The 23,500-nt window shown below is 42.5% G+C and overlaps 1 protein-coding gene across 1 annotated transcript in view; it reads right to left on the reverse strand.

The window, feature by feature from the left end:
• Positions 1 to 23,500, reverse strand: part of COL4A5 (collagen type IV alpha 5 chain) — a 138,634-nt gene that overhangs the window by 25,619 nt on the left and 89,515 nt on the right. The window contains exons 30-37 of the mRNA XM_073361228.2: positions 18,703 to 18,816; positions 11,727 to 11,894; positions 8,828 to 8,917; positions 7,746 to 7,895; positions 6,849 to 6,947; positions 5,401 to 5,490; positions 4,481 to 4,611; positions 1,019 to 1,145 (exon numbers count right to left, since the gene is read on the reverse strand). Of these exons, the coding sequence (XP_073217329.2) occupies positions 1,019 to 1,145; positions 4,481 to 4,611; positions 5,401 to 5,490; positions 6,849 to 6,947; positions 7,746 to 7,895; positions 8,828 to 8,917; positions 11,727 to 11,894; positions 18,703 to 18,816 (969 nt within the window). The remainder of the gene's footprint in view (positions 1 to 1,018; positions 1,146 to 4,480; positions 4,612 to 5,400; positions 5,491 to 6,848; positions 6,948 to 7,745; positions 7,896 to 8,827; positions 8,918 to 11,726; positions 11,895 to 18,702; positions 18,817 to 23,500) is intronic.

Raw genomic sequence — 23,500 nt, forward strand, 5'->3', positions numbered from 1 at the left:
CTAGTAAACAGCAGCAGCATATTTAGTGAGCAACACAGTGAAAGCACGATGGACAGCAGCTAACTCATAATTCCCCACTCTCTATCTCCTTTCCAGAAAAAGATCTTAATGGGACATGGGTCTCACCTCCACAGCATTAAGTTGATGTGAGTTAAGGACACTTAACACCTATCATGATTGGTCCCTTAGTTTATATATCACTAAATTCATACTTGAGAGCCCCGGGGGTGTCTACACACAACAACTTGGGTTGGTATAAGTTATGTAGCTCAGGGGTGTGAACAAGTCAACCCTCTGAATGAGATAAATTACACCAACCTAAGTGTCGGTGTGGGAAGAGCTTCGTCAGTGGGAGAGCTTCTCTCACTGACATAACTAGTGCCGCTTGTGGGGGCTGGAGTAATTAAGCTGACAGGCGAGCTCTCTCCCATCGGCGTGGCGCAGCTGCATCATTGCTGTAAAGCGCTGTAAGCTCTGTAGTGTAGCCTTAGCCTGAATTATACTGACTATTAAAAAGTCTCTAGATAAGATTGCCAAACATAATAAACTCATATTTGTATATATTGAAAAAATCTCCTCTTTACAATTAATTCTTTAGAGAAGCCAAGATTTTGTAGTAAGTTATATTAAAAGTCAAGGTCCACAAGGACTTTGTTGTAGCAATCCACAAGGGAAAAAGTATGGCCAAACTCAGATATTTTGTGCGTCAGAGGAGTTAGTAATCTGACCAATGCAGATAACTTAAGCTGTAGTATTGGCTTTCACAAATGTTCATGTGTTCTGGTTCCCTCACTGCAAATGAATTGACATTGATTTTAGAAGGAAGTTTAAAATTATGTATCTCTATTCCTTTGCAGTGATGATTCCAGAAGCATTACATGAACTGGCTCCACGGTAAGAACCCTGAGCAATTGCAACCTGCCCCCATTCAAATTACCTGCTTTTGGATATGGAAGTCAAAACATGAGAGCCTGAGTGGAAGACAGGAAATTCCAAGGAAAATTCCTAGTAAAATTACCTGGGAATCCAGGAAGGCCTGCTTCTCCTTTTGCACCTGGATTACCAGGTAATCCAGCCAAACCAGGATTTCCAGGTGTACCTTTGCTGCCAGGGTTACCTGGGTATCCAGGGAAACCAGTGTCACCCTGGAAAATATTAGGCAAAAATTAGATCCATTCATATTCATTTCATTTAATTCTTTTTGTATGTTCCTGTTCTTGACATCAGACACCAGTGAATGTCATTAAAAATCTTCACAGTTTTTCTTTTTGCCTAACTTAATGTTAACCAATGCTTAGTGCTGGAACTACCTTGGTAACGTTTATTACTTGAAAAAGGCAAATGTAAAGATTTTAATGGTGGCCACTACAATTTGTTTGTATAGCGTTCCACAGAGCCTTTCCCCAAAGTCTGTTCTTTGGCATTGCAAAAAGTTGGAGGGGTTACTTTCTTTTAGCTCTACATGGAGAGATTTTTTTTTTTTTTAACAATTTTAAACTTACAACTGTAAAAATAGCATTGTGGGAGCCCAGGTATATTGCATCTAGGGCAGGAGTGGGCAAACTTTTTGGCCTGAGGGCCACATCGGGTTTCCAAAATTGTATGGAGGGCCGGTTAGGGGAGACTGTGCCTCCCCAACAGCCAGGCGTGGCCCAGCCCCCGACTTCTATCCAACCCGCCCTGCTTCTCGCCCCCTGATGGCCCCACCCCATCCAACCCCTCCTGTTCCCTGTCCCCTGATGGCCCCCCTGGGATTCCTGCCCCATCCACCACCCCCTGCTCCCTGACTGCCCCCTGCCTGCTTCTGCCTTCCCCCTGATGCTCCATCCAACCCCCCATCTCCTTCCTGACTGCCCCCCCGGGATCCCTGATCCCATTCAACCCCCCTGTTCCCTGCCCTCTCACCACCCCGATCCCTATCCACATCCACATCCCCACCCCCTGACCACCACCCCAAACTCCCCTGCCCTCTATCCAACCCCACCTGCCTCCTGCCCCCTTGCCGCGCTGCCTGGAGCACCCGTGGCTGGCGACGCTACAGCCGTGCTGCCTGGCTGGAGCCAGCCACGCGCCGCGCAGCACCGAGCACCGGGTTAGGCCCGGCTCTGCAGCTTTGCTGCCCCAGGAGCTCGCAGCCCCACTGCCCAGAGCATTGTGCTGGCAGCGCAGTGAGCTGAGGCTGCGGGGGAGGGGGAAAGACCAGGGGAGGGGCCAGAGGCTAGCTTCCCGGGCCAGGAGCTCAGGGGCTGGGCAGGAGGGTCCTGCATGCCAGATGTTGGCCGTGGGCCGTAGTTTGCCCACCTCTGATCTAGGGTGACCAGACAGCAAGTGTGAAAAATTGGGATGGGGTTGGGGGTAATAGGAGCCTATATAAGAAAAAGACCCAAAAATCGTGACTGTTCCTATAAAATCAGGACATCTGGTCACCCTAATTGCATCTCAGTAATGCCATGTAAAACCTGTTCAGTTTACAAGCAGAGTATTCTCCTAACTTGTCAGCTCTGCAACCACAACTCTGAAAGTAAAAACACTGTTTTCTTTCTGGCTCATGCATCATCACCAGTAGTAAAGGTTGAGACTGTCACATTTTTTACACAAATAGATTCATACCTGTACACCCCATTGCATTCCAGTGCTCTCCACTAACTACAGATTTCTGTTCAGTCATTAGGCTTTACTAGATGTCATGAAAATGGGAACTGGGCATTCAAATCCCACAGGTGGCTCTGAAAGTCTCAGTCATAAATAAAGTGTCAACTCTTCCTAGTAGGTGTTACTGAGCTACTAATATATTTTAAGCAAACACTTCATATTCCTCAAATTGGAGCTAGAAACTGTTCAAATCTGCTCCTATAGTATAAGCACAGGTTTAAGGAGTGGAATACTACCAACTCATGCTTTTAAAAGTAAGAGATGAACTAAGTTTCATTCTAAGTTACAAATAAACATTTATGCGATCATTGGCAACAAGACAAGTCCAGGTAGGAGATCTTTGGCCACGTTTATCCTGGTTACCAAACGTTACACCAAAAAATAAATTTGGCCCCCCTTAGTTTTAACATTCCAATCAGGTACCTTGCTAAAAATGAGATATTTTTATAAGTTCTATCCCTACTAGTTATTTTATCAGTGCAGTTCACACATACTTCTGCTTCTTGTTCTTATTCCTTGCCCAAGTGCCATAATTCCCCAGACATTCCCCAGACCTGAGGAAGAGCTCTGTGTAAGCTCAAGAGGTTGTCTCTCACACCAATGGAAAAGATATTACCTCACCCACCTTGTCACCCTATAATTCCCTAAAACATCAGAATCATTTTCACAGCAACAACTGTGAGGTCAAACAGGATTATGTCATCATGTGGAAAAGAAGCAACAGAATCTTTTAAGAAGCCAAGATTCTGTTGCCATGCAGTTATCTTGGACATTGTAGAAGGAAGAAAAATACAGAAGTGTGTGATATTTTATCTAAGGATTGGTTTTGTCTCAAGATTAGTCATAAGGCTCCCAGTGACAGCTGCTAGGCGCTTACCTTTTTTATAAAGTCTGGTCACTTACGTAGCAAATGTTTGAAAATCTGGGCACCAATATCTTTTTCCGGGCTTTAGTTTTTGGCAGCAGCAACTGTGACCTTTTAGTTGCATCTTCCCTGTGGATGCGTCTCAAAATGGCACCTCTGCGCATTGTAGTCACCATTTTTCAAGAATGAATTGTGGTTGCTTGAGATTGGAATGGAGCAGTTCATTCTACTACTCCCTATAGGTTGTCATGATGTCACCAATTATAACAGTGACATAATGAAAACCTATAGGGAATCTTAAGTGAGCCATAACTAGGATAGGTTTTAGAGTAGCAGCCGTGTTAAGTCTGTATTCGCAAAAAGAAAAGGAGGACTTGTGGCACCTTAGAGACTAACCAATTTATTTGCGCATAAGCTTTCATGAGCTACAGCTCACTTCATCGGATGCATTCAGTGGAAATTCAGTGCATCCACTGAATGCATCCGATGAAGTGAGCTGTAGCTCACGAAAGCTTATCCTCAAATAAATTGGTTAGTCTCTAAGGTGCCACAAGTCCTCCTTTTCTTATAACTAGGATAGTCTCATATGCAACTTTCTGCCAAGTGCTAATACCACCACAGATCGGGGTTTCTCCAGCTGTTCCAGTTGCTTTAAAATATTACTCTCTACCAATGGAAACGGACATCACAGATGCTTGTCTCAGTAGATGGCCCTCTGTTAAACAATTCTTAATAAACAAAGACTTTTATGAGGAAAGCCAGTGCTGCCATTGGCTGCAGGGGAAGTGAGTTTTATGCAGATTTTCAAAAAACCTGTTTTTCCTTTAAAATGAATCTTTATTTTAATCTTAAAAACACTGAATCCCAGTGTGTCTTTCTCTTCACACAAAAAAAATGAACACACTTTAACACAGAAATATCATTCACCCACAGCGCCTTCTATGGAAGGATTTTGAAATATACCTTAGGACCAGGGATTCCAATATCTGAAAGACCTGGGTTGCCTTTCTCCCCCTTTAATCCTGGAAATCCTGGAGGGCCAGGCTGGCCAGGACGTCCTGCTATGCCTTGAAAGCCTTTAATACCTGGGATACCTGTCCAAAATATCAAAACATAATGGTTTTGCAGCAGCTTCAGAGCAGTCAGTCAAATTGTAAACGGACCAGAAAGGACTAATGAAGAGTTGAATGACTGTTGAGACTTATTTTTTTAATCAAAAACAAACGAACAGCTAAAATCTCTCAGGGCTTCAGCATATTTCTCATATGTGGGGAAGAATTCTACAGAATGCACAAGCATATAAATATTGCCTGTGTGTGTATATTTTTAAACTCTAGTAAAACCAAGAGGCCCTTGATAGTAAATAGCAACCAATTACTACTATAACCCCCCAAATATTGGTGTTGTTGTCCCAACACGTCTTCCAAAGTAACTGAATTACTGTATCTATTTCCTTTTGAACAAATAACCCATCTTATTTTCCCTCTGATGGGCTAGTCCACAGAGTCCTTTTCATTTCTAAACTGTTTTGTTGGGTGAAATCTGAAAAACGAGAGACCAGGCTCAATAAAAATTGTAATAAGATTCTTAGACAGATTTGTGGTCTCAGATGAACTACACATGAAAGCTACAATAGTAACACAGCCTTCCAGCTTTTATCTGTAGTACTTTAAAATGAATGTACTGTGTTAAATATTTTATTATACAAGTCTGAATCTTCTATGCCAAGGTGTTTACCATATATTCTCTCTGTACTCTTCACATAAGTATATGCATACTACTTTACATATATTTACATTCATATACACATTACACATGCAAATCTGCCTCTGCTCCGCAGAGATGAAACGTACTAACCGGACCAATGCCTTTTGGTAACTAACCTGGAAGCCCCGTCTCTCCCATGGCACCTTTTTGTCCTGGAGGTCCTGCTGGTCCTGACTGTCCAGGAAGCCCTGGCTCTCCCTTGGGGCCTAGAAAGTAGGTTACTTTAGTTAACAGATGGCAATGACAAATCATTTTGAGACAGTGATTTCTCACATGAATATGGCCATCTTCTAATTTGGGGTTTCTTTCGGTGCCCAGCTTCCCTGAGATACCTTTTTTCCCAATCTGCACTGAAGATTTAAACCTTTTCTTTCAGCTGCAGACCTTGATGCAGTTATCTATGCCTTTCCTCCCTGAGTAAAAATGGACTGCACATACAACTACAACTTGGGAACCATCTGAAACCAACTAGCACAGAATGTGGCTGCCAGTTTCTTAAGCAGTGCTTCACATAAAGAGCACATTCTCCTGGTGACTCCTTAATCTGCAATGGCTGTTCTTTAGTTTCCCGTGGAGTTTAAGCCCATGGATTCGACTGATAAAGCCTGAACTGGTGTGGGTCCTGACTGTCTGAAAGATTGCATAAAATCCCATATGACACCTAGAGTAAGACTTGCAACCAGGCAATGCTGGTAGAGAAATACTGAACAAAAAACATAGAGGCTTCAGAAGCAGCAGAATAAATACCATGAAGTAAGTTTTTTGATCCATGCAGTAGCTAAAAGCATACATATGACTTCCAGCTAGCCTCCCCAAGACTTCTGTTTGGTCTGTTGCTAACTGTAGAGGTAAGGACTAATGATGTAGGAATATGTTGACTAAGTAGGTCAGTCAAGGCTACTTACAACTCCTCCAATCAGGTTGCTCTAAGCAGCAAGCTCGTTTCCAGCTACCCCAATGGCAATCCCAAACTTCAACCAGATCAACGGCTCAAAAATTGCATTCAGGTATGCCTAGTATTTTACTAGGAGTAACAAATCCACAATTTGGATAGGGATCCCAAGTTCTCCACAGTCTGCAGATATTTAGATCTAGAAAGTGAAGTTGCCCTTTATGATGGTACTACGATGTGAGTAAAAATGATGAAGTCATTCAACATCAATGAAGAAAGCTGGGAGGAGAATGGAGAATCCAGTTGAATCTGGAGGGAATACCTGGCACTGGGTGCAGCTCAGCACGAAGTGGCTTTGATTCAGAGAATGGAAGCAAAGTGAGAAAGAAGAAAGCAGCATGCTGTAATCTTGGACTCCCACTGAGACAATACATGGATCTGTGAAACTTATAACAAGCTGTGTCGCTCTTGAATTGCACTTGTCAGTGATAAGCAGACTCACTAAGCACCTGACTAGACCTCTTATGCATACATCATGATACAGTGGATCGAAGGTTCCCTAAATATGGTTTACAACCATATTTTGCTGCCACAAAACCAACAGCATGTGCATTTTTACAATCCAAGTCATTCATTACAAAGACTGTACATGGGCAGGGTTTTCTACCTTACCTGACAATCCTGGTGCACCTGGTTGCCCATTGAATCCAGGTGGCCCTGGGTCACCTGGAAGACCTTGATAACCTTTCTGGCCTGATACTCCAGAAATACCTTTAAGTAAAAAGACAAAACTTAATTACTGCTTTTTTTATTTTTATATCAAAGGAGCAAATTTCCTCATATATGAATAAAATGCCAAGTAAGGATTCTCTCTTATCAGGTGCAAATCTCCATATAAGCTAACTCGAGAGACAGTACCATAGAACACAAGTCAGTGTTCCTGAAGACCCTGGACGAATATCTACAGAACAGAAACAACACAGTGCAGGCAGAGGCAATACAAGCTTCCTGACATCAGCCATTGACAATATGCTTCACAGCCATACTGACAGAAGCCCTAGGTCTGCCTTGGGGCCTAGAACAGCAGATTAGTTTTGTTAAATAGATGGCAATAATAGATCATTTTGATGCACTGGTTACTCCCATGAATAGAATGGGATAGGTTCAGCCTACATGTTTATTCTAATCTGTGTATCTGCATTTGGGCTACTTTTCCAAGTGGTTTTGACTTTACTCTTAGACTGCAAGCACTTCAAGGCAGGGATACACAGCACCTACAATGAGGCCCCAAATCCTGGCCAGGGCATTAGGATGCTTCTCTGATATAAATGTTACACAATAAGAAGAGTTTACTAGTAAGGACACTGCAACTGACTATATGGAATAACTCAGTCACACTCAAATACAGTAGTCACTTTAACCTTCTCTTCAAGAGAAGAAAAAGAAGAGAGACCCCTAACCCCATCCAGTTTAAGTTTTCCTTGCAGTGAAGGACTAACTGATTATAACTGAATCCATCTCGGTTCACCATCACCTGTAGGAAACCAGCCCATGTATGGAATTCCTCACCTGGAATGCCTGGCTCGCCTTTCTCTCCTTTTGATCCCAGCTGGCTTGGATCAACTTGTCCAGGCGGACCTGGCAGGCCTGTTTCACCTTTGGTGCCTTTCTGCCCTGCCAGTCCAGAAGGTCCTGGCTGACCTGGTAAACCATCACTGCCTACAGGACGTACAGACAGCAAAAGGAAAGTGTAATCTTTAGGGTGGCTAACATCAGTTATGTTTCTATCACACTCCGCTATGGTTGGCCTCCAGGATCTATTCACAAGTAGTGAAATTCACCCAGTGGGTAGTTAGCTCCTGCAAGGCTGTCCACACCACCTTACACCACGCAGGGGGCTGAGTGAGGGGCAATAGATGGAATGATTGCATAAGGGTGCCTACATGTGGAAAAGGACTGTATGCCTTGAATAGGCCATCACAGAGGGAACAGATAGCTGTATAACAAAGCAAAGATCCAGAAGCCCCAACACATTGCACACCCGACATTAATAAATAAAAGTAATAATACCACCTCTATCCAACTGTTACATAGTGCTTTCAATCAATAGATCGCAAAGCAGGAACAGTGTTTGCGAGTCTGCTGGCCGCCTGGTGCAGAGGGAGATTGATGGATTTTACGTACCAAACTCACAAAATTCACCTGCATACAGCCAGATTATGTGGGCTTTATGTGGAGGGAGTGAATTTCATCCATGCTGCATAAAGCCAGCTCTGGAAGGCCTGACGACGCAAAGCCATCAGTCCATCTTTTACATTGTCTGAAACAGACTTTAACAAGTATTATCTTTATCATCATTTGCATTTCTTTAATGTCTTCAATCCAAGGATCTCAAAGATGAAACAGCTAAAGCCTCAGAATGCCCCTTCCAACATGTCACATGGATAGCTTACTACTGCTTTAAACAAAGTACCTGTGAATACCAAAGTCAGAAAGATAACCCAACCCAACCTTAGCAATGAAATTCTGAACTGATTTATGCTATGTAACTCCCCAACAAAACCAAGAATACATCAGAAGCTGCTCCCAACAACTTTGAAGGATAAGCAGTGTTAAATTCTCTGCATTGAAAATAGTCAGACAAATGTTACCTTTAGGACCAGGAAGGCCATTTCTGCCAGGAGTTCCAGGAGGGCCTTGTGGACCTGGAGCTCCCATCACACCCATCTCACCTTTGGCACCTAGATGCATTGAACCACCAGTGTCATTCTGAACAAAAACTCCAAAGCAAAAAGTACTTAACGTTCACCTGTCTTCATTCCTATGGTATTAACCCTGTACATCAAAGTCTGCTAACTTGAGTAATTCTCATTTTATACCTAAAACATAAAAGGGCCAGACCCAGTGAGAGACTGAGCCCAGGTAAATCCCAGTGGTTTCAATGGGTGTTACAGTGCTTAGCCCTTCTGACGATCAGGCTCATATAGAAAAATAACTTCCTAGAATAATTATACTTGGATGTGGCGCAGGCTGTTCCATTATTAGTTCTTGCAGAGAGTGGTGGGTGTTTGTTTCTGATAAGCCGTATAAATCCGTTTCCTGTATAAAATATTTCATGAGGGAGAGTTATTTTTATTTTGAATTTAAAGCGTTATTTACTGAAAGTCAAAGAGGCAATTATAAATACGCAAGCACAACTGGGGAGAACGAAACAGTCTATTTCTTGGAATATAATGGCTTTCATTGCGTGGAGTCAGATCCTTTTGCAGTAAAACAGAATACTGAAAAATCATAGCGAAGTCATCAAGTTCAGCCTCCTAGGTTGAGGAAGGACCAAGTGACCTAGAGACCATGCCTACCAGGTGCTTGTCCAAACTGCTCTTAAAAACCTCCAGGGACAGGGATTCTACAACCTCCCTTAGAAACCTGTTCCAGAACTTAGCTATGCTTATATAGTTAGAACATTTCCCCTCATATCTAACCCAAATCTCCCTTGCTGCAGATTAAAGCCCTCTACTTCTTGTCCTATCTGCAGTGGACATGGAGAACAATTGATCACTGTCCTCTTTACAACAGTCCTTACCATATTTGAAGAGTGTTGTTAGATTCTATTTCACTCTTCCTTTCTCCAGACTAAACATATTAAAAAAAAATGAGTCTTTCCTCCTAGGTCAGATTTTCTAAACCTTTTATAATTTTTACTGCTCTCCTCTGGCCTCTCTCCAGTTTCTCTACATCTTTTTTAAAGTGTGGCACCCAAAACTGGACACAATATTCCAAGTGGAGGCCTCTCCAGTACCTAGTAGAGAAAAACAATTACCTCCCATATCTTACCTATTACACTTCTGTTAATACAGCCCAACACGGTTTTAGCCTTTTTTGCAACTGCATCACATTATTGACTTGGATTCAATTTGTAATCCATTATAACCCCCAGATCCTTTTTAGCAGTACTACTGCCTTGTCAGTTATTCCATATTTTGTATTTGTGCATTTGATTTTTCCTACCTATGTGTAGTACTTTACACTTATCTTTATTGAATTCCATCTTGTTGATTTCAGATCATTTCTCCCAATTTTTCAAGGTCATAAGTATGTCCTCCACTCCATTATCCAAGTCATTAAAGAAAATGTTGAATAGTTCCAAACACAGGACAAGCCCTTGTAGGACCCCACTAGCTATGCTCTCCCAGTTTGATAGCAAACCATTGATAATTACCCTCCATATGATCTTTCAACCAGTTATGCACCCTCCTTATAGTAATTTCATTTAGACCACATTTTGCCAGTTTGCTTATAGACTATGTCAAAAGCCTTACTAAAATAAAGATATCACATTTACTGCTTCCCTCATATCCACCAGGCAAGTAACCCTGTCAAAGGAGCAAATTAGGTTGGTTTGGCAGGATTTGTTCTTGACAAATCCATGTAAACTATTACTACTAGGGCTATGATTTTATTGCAGAAATTTTTAATTAATTTCACAGCAGAGGTACAGGAAAACCACCATGTGGGATGGAAAGAGGGAAGAGCGGGGGCATGTGTGTGGGTGAAGCGAGGGCTGGCGAACGAACACACATTACACTCACCACGCAGCAGCTCCTGGCTGGAAGGGCTGGGCCTGGCTCCCAGCTTCAGCATGGTGACCTGGCCCACACGGTCACAGTGCCACTCAGGTTTGGCAAGTCTGCCTCTCCATAGACAGAGATGGAGGGGCAGACGTGCCAAACCAGAGTGGTGCTGCGATCATGTGAGCCAGCTGCAGGTACTATGTTTGCTCTTCTCCGGTCCTCTAGGGCCTCACCCATCCTTCACAAGTTCATGATTCCGAGATTGTTTCAGCTAGTTACTTAAGTAGTCTAGGGTGAATTTCATCAGGCTTTGCCAACTTGAGTACACCTAATTTACCTAAATAATCTTTAGTCCCTTTAATAATGATGCATACTTACCTACCTACCAAACTTTACACTCAAAATATGACCTCAAAGCAGATTTAAACATCTCTATAACATTACAATATAAAGAAAGGTGGTAAACATGGTTTTAGGGTGGGATTTGCAGAAGTGCTCAGCATTTGCTTACCTGCTGACACTGAAGTGAACAGGAGTTTTAGCACTGACTTTAATAGGAGCAGAGTTAGGCCTGAGCGCTATAGTGGTAAATCCCACCTATAATGCTTAGACTGTAACACACAGTGACTACTGCAAAGCCCTGCATTGGGAGGGGATGGATAGACAATGGATATTACAATTAGAGATGCTTCCTCACCAAAACAGCCCTGGATCCAATCTCCCTCCAAAATTCCTAGGGGACTCTGAAATGTGCATCCAATATTAGAGACTGGGATTTGTCCCTAATTCAGATTTATTGCAATGAAGGATCTCACGGGGCGCCCATGGATAAACTGCTTTTCAGTCATCTGCAAGGTACAGTAAGCAAGCCCAAGTTCAACGACATCTCTCACTAAGGCCGATAGCATGCCCAAACAGTGGAGAACACACACGTATATGCCTACAGGTAACAATGCTCTTCTGGCATGTTTGAATTTACCTGGAAATCCTGATATTCCATCTCGTCCTGGTGGTCCTGGTGAACCTGGAGACCCAATGAGACCGGGTGTTCCTGGAAATCCCGGACTGCCTCTGTCACCAGGTGGACCAGGGATGTCGAATCCAGGAGGGCCAGGATCTCCTTTCTCACCTGGAACTCCTTGTAATCCTAGACATTATTAAAACACCATCCTTTAGCAAGAGATCGGGCATGGTTGAGGGGTGTGTGTGTGTGTATATGTGTGTTTGGGGATGGTAGTCGTAGTGGAATAGCTACTCTTTACTGGCAGCACATTGCCATAATACCTTGATGGAACTCCCACAATAGGTAAATGTTTTGACTTCCAAAGCCTTGATCCTGCAATGGGATCCAAGCAGGCAGACTTAATTCATTTCAGTGGGGCTTTGTGCAGGCTCAAGGGTCACATACATATGAGCTTGCAGGATTGGGGTCCAATTGCCCTGCTGCAAAACTAGAGTATTAAAGTCTACATTTTTCATAAGGCGATGCTAAAAGTTTGTCAGCAGCCCAGTACATATAACCCTTGGTGACCCTGTATTTTGTTTTTGGTATTTATTCAATTGCATGACTAAAGTAGGAGTTAAAGACACAAATTCTCCTCACAAATTAACTGTGCAGAAGATTAAATTTCCCACAATTTGATCCATTAAATGCACAAATGCATTTTTTTCCCCACAGAAAAAAAAATTAAGTGCTCTTTTTAATATCAGGGTGACTATTTATTTTAACAAAGTCTTGTTTTTATTTCATGGTTCAGCCTAATAATTCCTATATACAGCACAAATGCAAAATCCTGGCTTCAGGTGAAATGAAATCCCAGTTGAATTGCATGGAGGAGGCCCACACTATTAGGTTATAAGATAACCTCAAATGGGCATTAATTTTCAAAGGACAGCCAAGTTCTGTGTTTCATCAAGTTTGTCTAAATTAAAAATATGCCTCAATGGGAACTGTTTAAAAAACAAAAGTAACATTGCTTAATATTAGTGAGACTGAGCCAAAGGCACCAGTCATAGTAGGGAGGCACAACTCCACTTCCTTCAATGGGATTGCACAGGTTGAGTTAAGTGGTGACTTTCAGTCTTGAAATGTAGTTTAAATAAACTAATAATCTTAATTTAAGACAAAAAGAAGGTGGCTTTGGTGAAGAAATCACAGTACCTGGTGGACCTGAGGTTCAAAAGCCAACGAGTTAGCATTCATCAGGAAGTTGAGGCACAGGGAAAAGTAATGAGTTGCAAGAGAGTCATTAGGTTAGGAAACAAAATTATGCACATACAGATTAGAACAAAAATCTATACTAAAAGTTACTGAGCACAGGTCTAACTACAAAGTATATAACAGTATTACAGCTACAAGAAACTGGTTTGTAAGTAAATTTCATTATAGGCATTTTTCAACAGCAGCCACCATTCTGCACAGAGAGAAGTAACTGACTGAAAGATTTTTTTAACTACTACAGTGCAATCTTTCAAAAAAAACAAAACAAAACAAAAACAAAACATTGGACTGTGTTCCTGTCTCCTAACCTAGCAAGCTTTTGGAAATGGTCCAAGATCTCCTCTTAAGCCATCTTTATACATTGCCTGCACCAACACAGCCATTCGATGCTGGCCTGTTCATCTCACTGACACCTGTGCGCGCCCTACTCGGTGGTTGATATTTGGCTGTTGAGCACCATCTTTCTGAGGATCCCTCCAAAAGGGAATTTTCAAAGATGCTTCCACTTTATAAAGAAAAACTGAATCCCTTATTGGGAATGCCTAGCCGTCTATTGCTTTTGCAGACTGTTACTATATTGATGGCTCTTTAAAGCTGCTGGAGAGCTTAGTAAGATGTGGTGCTACATGAATTATTTTTCTGTTGTGTATTATAGTATATGAAATAATATTTTCCCCATTGTCTCAAGTTTGTTTGAAGACAATACAATGCACTAGTTAGGAGCCTCTTCTGTAATCTCTCTTATGGAGATTGTTTTGACACATTCAGTGTCAGGAACAATAAAAAACAAATAGTGTAGGACAGCCCAATGCTTCAGCTGATAGTGCTTTGCGCTGCCACTGTACAAAGACTCAAGAGTGATTTAGAGACTCTCACTCTACAGCAGGGGTCTTCAAAGTTCCGGCCAACGGGCCATCTGCGGCCCGAAAACCTCCCCAATGTGGCCCATGGGACTCCAGCAATTTTGGGGCCAAGTCTCTCCCTTGGCTCTACCTGCCGCCCCCCGGGTGCTCCCCTGCCGCACGTTCCCTGGGCGATTTAAAACTACCCGGGGCCCTGCCCATCACCAGCAGTGCAGTGGAGCTGAGTGGTTTCCTGTGCACTCGCTCCACGTGGCTGCCGGCCCCTCCCTGCGGCCCCAAGGAGGGGCTGTGACTCCGTGCACGGCCCCCACCCCAAGCGCCCCTGTGGCCAATGGGAAACTGCCGCGGTGATCCCTAGGGGCAGCGCACAGAGGCCTCCCAGCCCACCCTGCCTTGGAGTCCCAGGTAAGCACTGCACGCCCTGACCCCCTTCCAGAGCCTGCACCCTCTCCCCCTTCCCATGCACCCCCCCCAAACTCCCTCCAAGAGCTTGCACCCTCTCCCTCACACCCCCAGCCTCCAAACTCCCTCCCAGAGTCTGCACCCCCTTCCCACACCCCCCCTCCTGTCCCCAAATTCCCTCCCAGAGCCTGCACCCCTTCCCCCTCCTCTGTCCCAGAGCCTGCAACACCACCCCCTCCTCCTGCACCCCCACCCCCGAGCCTGCACCCAGCACCCAAACTCCATCCCAGAACCTGCACCACAGACCCCCTCCACCACCCAAACTCCCTCCCAGAGCCCAACCTCTCACCCCTTCTGTACCCAAACTCCCTCCCACAGCCTGCAACCTAATCCCCTACCTCAGACCTCCTCCCCCACCCAAACTCCCTCCCAGAGCCTTAGGCAGGTTGGGGGGGCGGAGTTTTGTGGGGCGGGTTCTTGGTGGCATGAGTGACATTATTGGCCCATGGGGAGGATTTGAGGACTGGCACTGTCCCTAAGGTAAATTGAGTTTGAGACCCCTGCTCTATAGACTAGAAGTAAATCAGACGTCTATAACTCACAAAGAAAAATGTGCCTATCTGCTTGCACTGATCAATTACCCTTTGGTTCCTACCATAACAAACATAATAAATTATATAAATATGTATAATAAATTAGAGTATTGTGAGTGGAATTGTTCTCCTGTAGGGGAAAAACAAAGCCCCAGAAGGTATGGCCCATGCTCCAATGTCTATGGGGACTCCATCACCAAACAAAATAAACTATGAAGGAAGTATATAACCTGGTAAGAGGACAAATACTTTCAATATTTCTTGATAGGTGAACCTGGAGTAAAATCAACATGTCTTTGAATCTGTGATAACATTCCCATTTTTCCCCTTCTGCTTCTCAAATGTGTTCGACTGGATCAGAACTGTACTAAAATATGCTACAGAATAAACACTGGAGTAGCTTGTTTTGTAAGAACAAAATATACAGACACTGCAAACTGTTTAAATAAATGGTGGTGCATAAAAAGGAAAAGCTGAACAAAGGAATACTTAAGATTGTTGCAATTCCCCTGAAAACCAGAATCCCAAGAAAGTTAATCTATTATAACAAAAAGGAGTAGACTATTCTGACTCAGTGGGACACAGGAATGAGGGATGGGGGAGGCAACATGCACATTGCACCAGACAAGTAGCAGCACCTATAGGATTAAAATAGATGGTTTACTTAAAGCCTCAGTCATGCACTACGTTTCAGTGTTGTCATGCTGTTAGTAGGCACAATGATCTTTAACATAGAGCTACAATGAAAAATTAGCCATATTGATCCATTGAGACAGGTATATTTGTTTTACTTAGACCACAAAGCACTTCTTTTCCCAAGAGCGAATTAGCAACCACATGGAGTCAAACTCTGCCTAGCACCTGGAAACAGGTATAATGGATATCCAAAGACACACATTTCATACACTTAAAAAGCAGTGTTGCTCTGTGTGTCTAACAAACTCCCTACCACAACCAGGCACAGTCTGTGCCATGAGGGCATGTAGAGAGGTCACTGATGGGTCGGGGAACTGATACATGGGTCATTCAGATCACCTCCATCCCCAGCACTGGGCACTGAAACCAGGTTGCAGGCAGAGGACCTGCAGATCAGCTTCCCTGCGTGAGCAAGGTGCTTAAGCGCATGCCAGACTTTAAGCAGATGAGTAGTCCCTTTAAAGTCAGTGGGACTATTGACACACTTAAAGCTAGGTTTCAGTGGTAGCCGTATTAGTCTGTATCAACAAAAAGAACGAGAAGTACTTGTGGCACCTTAGAGACTAACAAAGTTATTTGAGCATACGCTTTCATAGGCTAAAACCCACTTCATCGGATGCATGCAGTGGAAAATACAGTAAGAAGATATATATATATATATATACTCACACACAGAGAACATGAAAAAAATGGGTGTTGCCATACCCACTATAACGAGAGCAATCAGTTAAGGTGAGCTATTATCAGCAGGAGAAATACAACAACAACAACAACAGAAAAACAGACTCCAATGAGAGACCACTGAATTGGAATTAATTTGCAAACTGGACACCATTAAATTAGGCTTGAATAAAGACTGGGAGTGGATGGGTCATTACACAAAGTAAAAATTTCCCCATGTTTATTTTTTCCCCTACTGTTACTCACACCTTGTCAACTGTTGGAAATGGGCCATCCTGATTATCACGACAAAAGGTATTTTTTCTCCTGTTGATAATAGCTCACCTTAACTTATCACTCTCGTTATAGTGGGTATGGCATCACCCATTTTTTCATGTTCTCTGTGTGTATCTATCTATGTTCCTATTGTATTTTCCACTGCATGCATCCGATGAAGTAGGTTTTAGCCCACGAAAGCTTATGCTCAAATAAATTTGTTAGTCTCTAAGGTGCCACAAGGACTCCTCAGTCTTTTTACTTAAAGCTAGGTATATGCTCAGGTACCTCTGCCCCTTGCTCCTCTGCTGGCTACGGGTTTTCTGCCATGCACTATCTATAATGCCAGCCCAAATTTTGGCACTTCACTTAGGGTGGCTATCACTAAAACAAATCAGAAATGTAGGATAGTGGTCATACAGTAGCAGTATCTATATGTGTACAGCAAAGACTAGGTATATTTTCAAAACATTTCAGCATTAACAAAGTTGTTCTCTAGCTCATACAGCACATTCTCACTATGGTTATTGCTGTGCATTTGCAGTCACAGGCTTAGGGAAGTGGAAATCCCATTCAGTGAAAGTAATTTAGAAGAACCTCTCTCAAAAATAAAACACTTTGTGAACAGAATTTTAACCCCTTCTCCTCCCCCTACTCTCAGTATATAGAATTGGAACTAGAAAATCCTTTTATAAAAATTAAGTAATTTTAAATACAAGATTACCAAAACTCCCTTTGCTAGAGACATGCTTCCTCATTAGTACTATGGGAAGACTCCTAGTTTGGTAATTTAACCTGGACCCAACAAGGAGTCCCAGAACTTCCCAACTTTCCTGAATGAAGAGCATGATGGCAATGGCCGTCCTGGAAGTCACAAGTGATCATAAACTGAATTAAAATTAACAAGTTTGTTTCCAGTTGTGCGTTTATAAAGTGAATGTATGTGACCCTTTCTTCTGGTAGCTTCTTATTCATACAACAGAATACTAGTGCTTAGTGTGTTCTTTTTCTACCTGATGCAGTAATGACCAGCCACTCTGAAATACCTAGGAACAAAGCCATTTTTCAGCTGATTTAGGCCATACTTCAATGCCTATTGAAGTGAATGGAAAGACTTCCCACGGACGTCAGTTGGCAGTGGATCATGCCCTGAATGTCTACTTATGAACTTTAATGGAAGTGGTGTGAGGAACAGTATTGTTACATAGGGCATTTTTTGTTTGCTTTTGGCCAAAGCACAAGATGTCAAATTTATCAATTTTGGATCACAATAAAATTGAAGTTATTTAAAAATGGGTCTTGTCAACTGAATATGAAGTGTCGAGTTGGTTAAACTACTTCAGTAGTTAAGGACTGTCTTGATAACTTAATCATTTGGGTTAATTTATTTCACTTAAGGGTTATGAAATAATTTCCAGTATATAGTCTGTGCACACTTGAGTAACAAATACATTATTTTGGTTGCTACAATAATGTACCCTTAAGGTCCATAAAAGTACCACATTTTCAATATTATGTTGGCTGAGAGAACTATTTCCTTTAACATTATGGGCCTGATCCTGTGAGGTGCAGAGCACCCTCAACAGTACCCAATGACTTCAATACCAGTTGACAGCACACTGTACATCCAGAATTGGGCATCACATAATTTGTCTTTTTAAAGACAGCATAGCAATGAAGGAATACCGTCTACCCTCTCAGTAACCCAGAAGTGCTAGATTAACATGCCACTCCCCTCTGCCAAGGAGAGGAGTTTACGTGGCCTCTCCTAAGGAGTGGCAGAATGGATATATTCCCCAGGAGCTTTGGGAGATATTGTCTCTCTGTGGGGCACAATGCTTCCTAGAGCTCCTGCTGGGGCAGCATGACTCCACACCACCCCCAAGGCAGGCTTGTGCATCCTTGATTGCTCTTCAGTTTACTCAAATGGCAACACCCTGACGATATGCATTCTTGGGCTGCATTAACAAATGTGACAGGCCAAATTTTTCCCAGCTGTCCATCACTGTGCAACCCCCAGTGCCTTCTGCGGGTTTGTATGGGACAGAATATAAAGGCAGAACTTGGCCCACGTTATGAAAAGGGTATTGTCCAAACTGAGAGTCATGAAGTCTCCGGCCCTCCCTTCCTATTTGTTGTTTACTGGCACTTTTGTACAGCGCTGGTGTGCCTGCCTGCCTGCCTGCTTGCCTGACAGACAACAGGTCAGCAATAACTCCAAAGTTATAATCACTCAACTCTTACCTGGTGGGCCCACAGGTCCTGGAGGGCCAGGTTGTCCAGGTGGACCTTGACCACCAATTCCTGGGAACCCTGGGGGTCCCACTAACCCAGGTGGTCCGCTTGCTCCAGGGTCACCTTAAAGAAAATTCTAATTTAGTTCAACAGTGAGGAATCTCAGGGTTTTCACATTCATTTTCAGAAGTCATCTATGAAGTGTCTACACATTGTTCATTGGAATCTGGTCCCTGTGCACATGCAAGTGGAAGTTAGATGTGCAAAAACCCACTTGTGCATGTAATTTCAGAGGCCACTTTTGAAAGATGGTCCAGAGACTTGTTCTTGTGCCATAGCCCACTAGTCTAACAAACTGTTCACAAATACCTTTGCTATACAGCAAACCAGAGATATATATGCAATACAGTGCAGACAATTGCTAATGCCACAAGTTCATAAAAAATTAAAGCAGCTTAAGTGAAAATAAAGTGCATCAAATTGATGAATGTAACATAAGAATGGCCACTCTGGGTCATATCAATGGTCCATCTAGCTCAGCATCCTGTTTCTGACAGTGGCCCGTAACAGATGCTTCAGAGGAAATGAATAGAACTGGGCAATTCTGAGTGATCCATCCCGACATCCGGTTCTACCTTCTGTCTGTTGGAGGTTTAGGGACACCCAGAGCATGGGGTTGCATTCTTGATCATCTTGGCTAATAGCCAGTGATGGACCTATTCTCCATGAACTTATCAAATTCTTTTTTGAACCCAGTTATACTTTTGGCCTTCACAACATCCCATGACAACAAGCTCCAAGGATTAACTGTGAACTGTATGAAGTACTTCCCTATGTTTGTTTTAAACCTGCTGCCTACTAATTTTGTTGGGTGACCCCTATTCTTGTGCTATGAGAAGCGGTAAATAACACTTCCCCATTCACTTTCTCCATAGCTTTCATGATTTTATAGATATCTTCATTATCTCTTTTCTAAGATCAACAGTGCCAGTCTTTTTACTCTCTCCTTGCACAGAAACTGTTCCATACCCCTAACCATTTTCATTGCCCTTCTCTGTACCTTTTCCAATTCTAAGATATCTTTTTTGAGATGCACACAGCATTCAAGGTGTGGGCGTACCATGGATTTATATAGTGATATCATGATATTTTCTGTCTTATTATCTATCCCTTTCCTAATGGTTCCTAACATTGTTAGCTTTTTTAAACTGCCACTGCACACTGAGTGGATGTTTTCAAGTGCTTTGGAGGATAGGGTTAAATTTCAGAATGATCTGGAGAAATGGTCTGAAGTAAACAGGATGAAATTCAACAAGGACAAAAGGAAAGTACTCCACTTAGGAAGGAGCAATCAGTTGCACACATACAAAATGGGAAACGACTGCCTAGGAAGGAGTACTGTGGAAAAGGATCTGGGGATCAGAATGGATCACAAGCTAACAACAAGTCAACAGTGTAACTCTGTTTGGAAGAGGAAAAAAAAAAAAGCAAGCACCATTCTGGGATCTATTAGCAGGAATATTGTAAGCAAGACACGAGAAGTAATTCTTTCGCTCTACTCCATGCTGATTAGGCCTCAACTGGAGTACTGTGTCCAATTCTGGGCACCACATTTCAGGAAAGATGTGGACAAATTGGAGTAAGTCCAGAGAAGAGCAACAAAAATTATTAAAAGGTCTAGAAAACATGACCTATGAGGGAAGATTGAAAAAACTGGGTTTGTTTAGTATGGAGAAGAGAAGACTGAGGGGGGACATAATAATAGTTTTCAAGTACATAAAAGTTTGTTACAAGGAAGAGGGAGAAAAATTATTCTCCTTAACCTCTGAGGATAGGACAAGAAACAATGGGCTTAAATTGCAGCAAGGGTGGTTTAGGTAGGACATTAGGAAAAATATTCTGTCAGGGTGCTTAAGCATTGGAATAAATTGCCTAGGGAGGCTGTGGAATCTCCATCATTGGAGATTTTAAGAGCAGGTTACACAAACACCTGTCAGGGATGGTATAGAATAGATAATACGTATTCCTGCCATGAGTGCAGGGGACTGGACTAGATGACCTCTTGAGGTCCCTTCCAGTACTCTGATTCTATGATGACTCTACAGTCTCTTTCTTGAGTGCTAACAGATAATTTAGCCCTCATCATTTTATATGTATAATTGGGATTATTTTTCCAATGTGCATTACTTTGCCCCATCAACAATAAATTTCATCTGTCATTTTCTTGCCCAGAGACCCAGTTCTGTGAGATTTCTTTGCAACTCTTCACAGTGAATGTTGGACTTATCTTGAGTAATTTTATATTTGTGTGTAAATTTTGCCACTTCCTGTGTACCCCTTTATTCAGATCATTTATAAATATGCTGAACAGCACAGATCCCTGAGGGACTCCACTATTTAACTCTCTCCATTGTGAAAACTGACCATTTATTCCTATCCTTTGCTTCCTGTCTTTTAACCAGTTACTGATCCATGAGGGGACCCTTGCTTTTATCCTATGACTGCTTACTTTTCTTAAGAGTCTTTGGTGAGGGACTTTTGTTGGATCATATTAAAGAAGTTCTGTATTAAAATCACAAATGAGTTTGATTCCCCATAGTTTAAATTCCAGGGTATTACTAATTAAGAGGTCTCTTGGTTTTTGGTACTGTTTCTCTCCCTCTATGTGTGAAACTTGCAAGCTGCTAATTGTGTTAGTACATTCTAAGACAGAGTCTGTTCTCAAAGCAATTCACAAAGAGAGAGACTCAAAGCAATACTCTAACAACAGAAACAGCACCCAGAGACTCCCCGCCCTTTTGTTGTATTAACAATTGTGATTAAAATAGAGATAGAGGATGTATGTGGATGGATGCTTGGTGTGGATAATAACTGAATGATCAGGGAGGTGCCAGCCTAAGAATCCAGTGTCCATCGGCTGAAGAAGGCGTCAAGTGGAAATAACCAGAGGACCCCCGGAGGGCAGACTGGAATCCACCCAACAGCCTCAAGAATGGGAGAACCAAAGACCAAGATAACATCTAGCAGCACGGAGCCGTCAGGAATGTGCCATCTGCTGATTGATTCAGAAACAGCATGATGAAGCAATTCCCATAGACTGGCATAGGAAGAAATTCGTATAAAAATAGATTCTAAAAAGTGAGAACTTTGGGGTCTGATTCTGCAAACCAACTTCCAGGAGCATCAGATGAGCATCTGACAAGGCCCTGCTCCCTCCTCATGTCCAGGCCACCTGGCCAGTGGCTTGGCATGAGCAACTCTAAGGCTGGTAACTATGATAACAACCTTGCAGAACCTGTGTGTGTGTGTTTGTATGAATGAATGTGTGAATAAATATGAGATTGAATGGAATGTTATAGCTATAACTAACTGCTTACTATGATTCTTTCTGTATTCACAATAAATGTGATATTTTGCCTTTTTCCCTTTAATAAGATCCTGCTGGTTTTTAATTTATTGGTATAACACTTTGTCAAAGGCTTTCTGAAAGGCCAAGCACACTACACCAAGTGGATCAACCCTTGTCTACATGCTTGTTGATATACTCAAAGAATTCAAATAGATTGGTGAGGCATGATTTTCCCTTTACAAAAACCATATTGACTCTTCCCCAGCAGATAATGTCTATCTGTCTGATAATTCTGTTCTATACTATAGTTTCAGCCAAATTGTCTGATACTGAAGTTAGGCTTACCGGCCTGTAATTGCCAGGATTGCCCCTGGAGCCTTTTTAAACACTAAGCATTACATTAGCTACCCTCCAGTCATCTGGTACACAAGCTGATTTAAGTGATAGGTTACACATCATAGTTAGTAGTTCCGCAATTTGCTTCAGAACTCTTGGGAGAATACCTCAGGTACAGGTGACTTATTACTGTTTATTTTATCAGTTTGTTCCAAAACCTCCTTTACAGACACCTCAGTCTGGGAGAGTTGCTCAGATTTGTCACCTAAAAAGAATTGCTTGGGTGTGGAGATCTCCCCATATCCTCTGCAGCGAAGACCAATGCAAAGAATTCATTTTGCTTCTCCTTGTTTTCTCTGAGTGCTCCTTTAGCACCTCAATTGTTCAGTGGCCCCACTGATTGTTTGGCTGGCTTCCTGCTTCTTACGACTTAAATTTTTTTTGCTGTTAGAATTTGAAGAGCAACTTGCTAAGGACACAAAAACTTTCTTGAGCTGCCCACTTATACTTTTGTAGCTGACTTGCCAGAGTTTATGCTCTTTTCTATTTTCCTCACTACACTTGACTTCCAGTTTTTAAAGGATGCATTTTTGACACCAATCACCTCTTTTACTCTGCTGTTTAGCTATGTGGCGTTTTTTGATCCTCCTACTGTTTTTTAAAATTTTGGATATACATTTAGTTTGGGCCTCTATTATGGCATTTTGAAATAGCTCCACACCGTTTTCAGGCATTTCAACCCGTGACTGTTCCTTTTAATTTCCATTTAACTAGCTTCCTCATTTTTGTGTAGTTCCCCCTTTGACTTTAAATGCCTACTTTGGTAGGTAAACAAGAATGCAACGAAGTGGCTCCATTTAAAGTACGGCACCCTGACCAGAGGGGATTTGCCTCTATCAGCTAGAGGCCAGATTTTAAAACACACAAAAATATGCATGCACTTCGGTCTGCCTGTACCCTGGGAACACAAACATCAGTTTGCCATGTGCATTTAGACAGGCACAGTCTATATGCGTACCAAAAGGCTTTGCACTTTGGAAAAACCAGCCCCAATGTAAGCAGTCTCAGATTTTTAAAGGTATTTAGGTGCCTAACTCCCACTGAAATAATGACAGTGGGAAT

This window comes from Lepidochelys kempii, chromosome 9, assembly GCF_965140285.1.
Source record: "Lepidochelys kempii isolate rLepKem1 chromosome 9, rLepKem1.hap1, whole genome shotgun sequence".
NCBI lineage: Eukaryota > Metazoa > Chordata > Testudines > Cheloniidae > Lepidochelys > Lepidochelys kempii.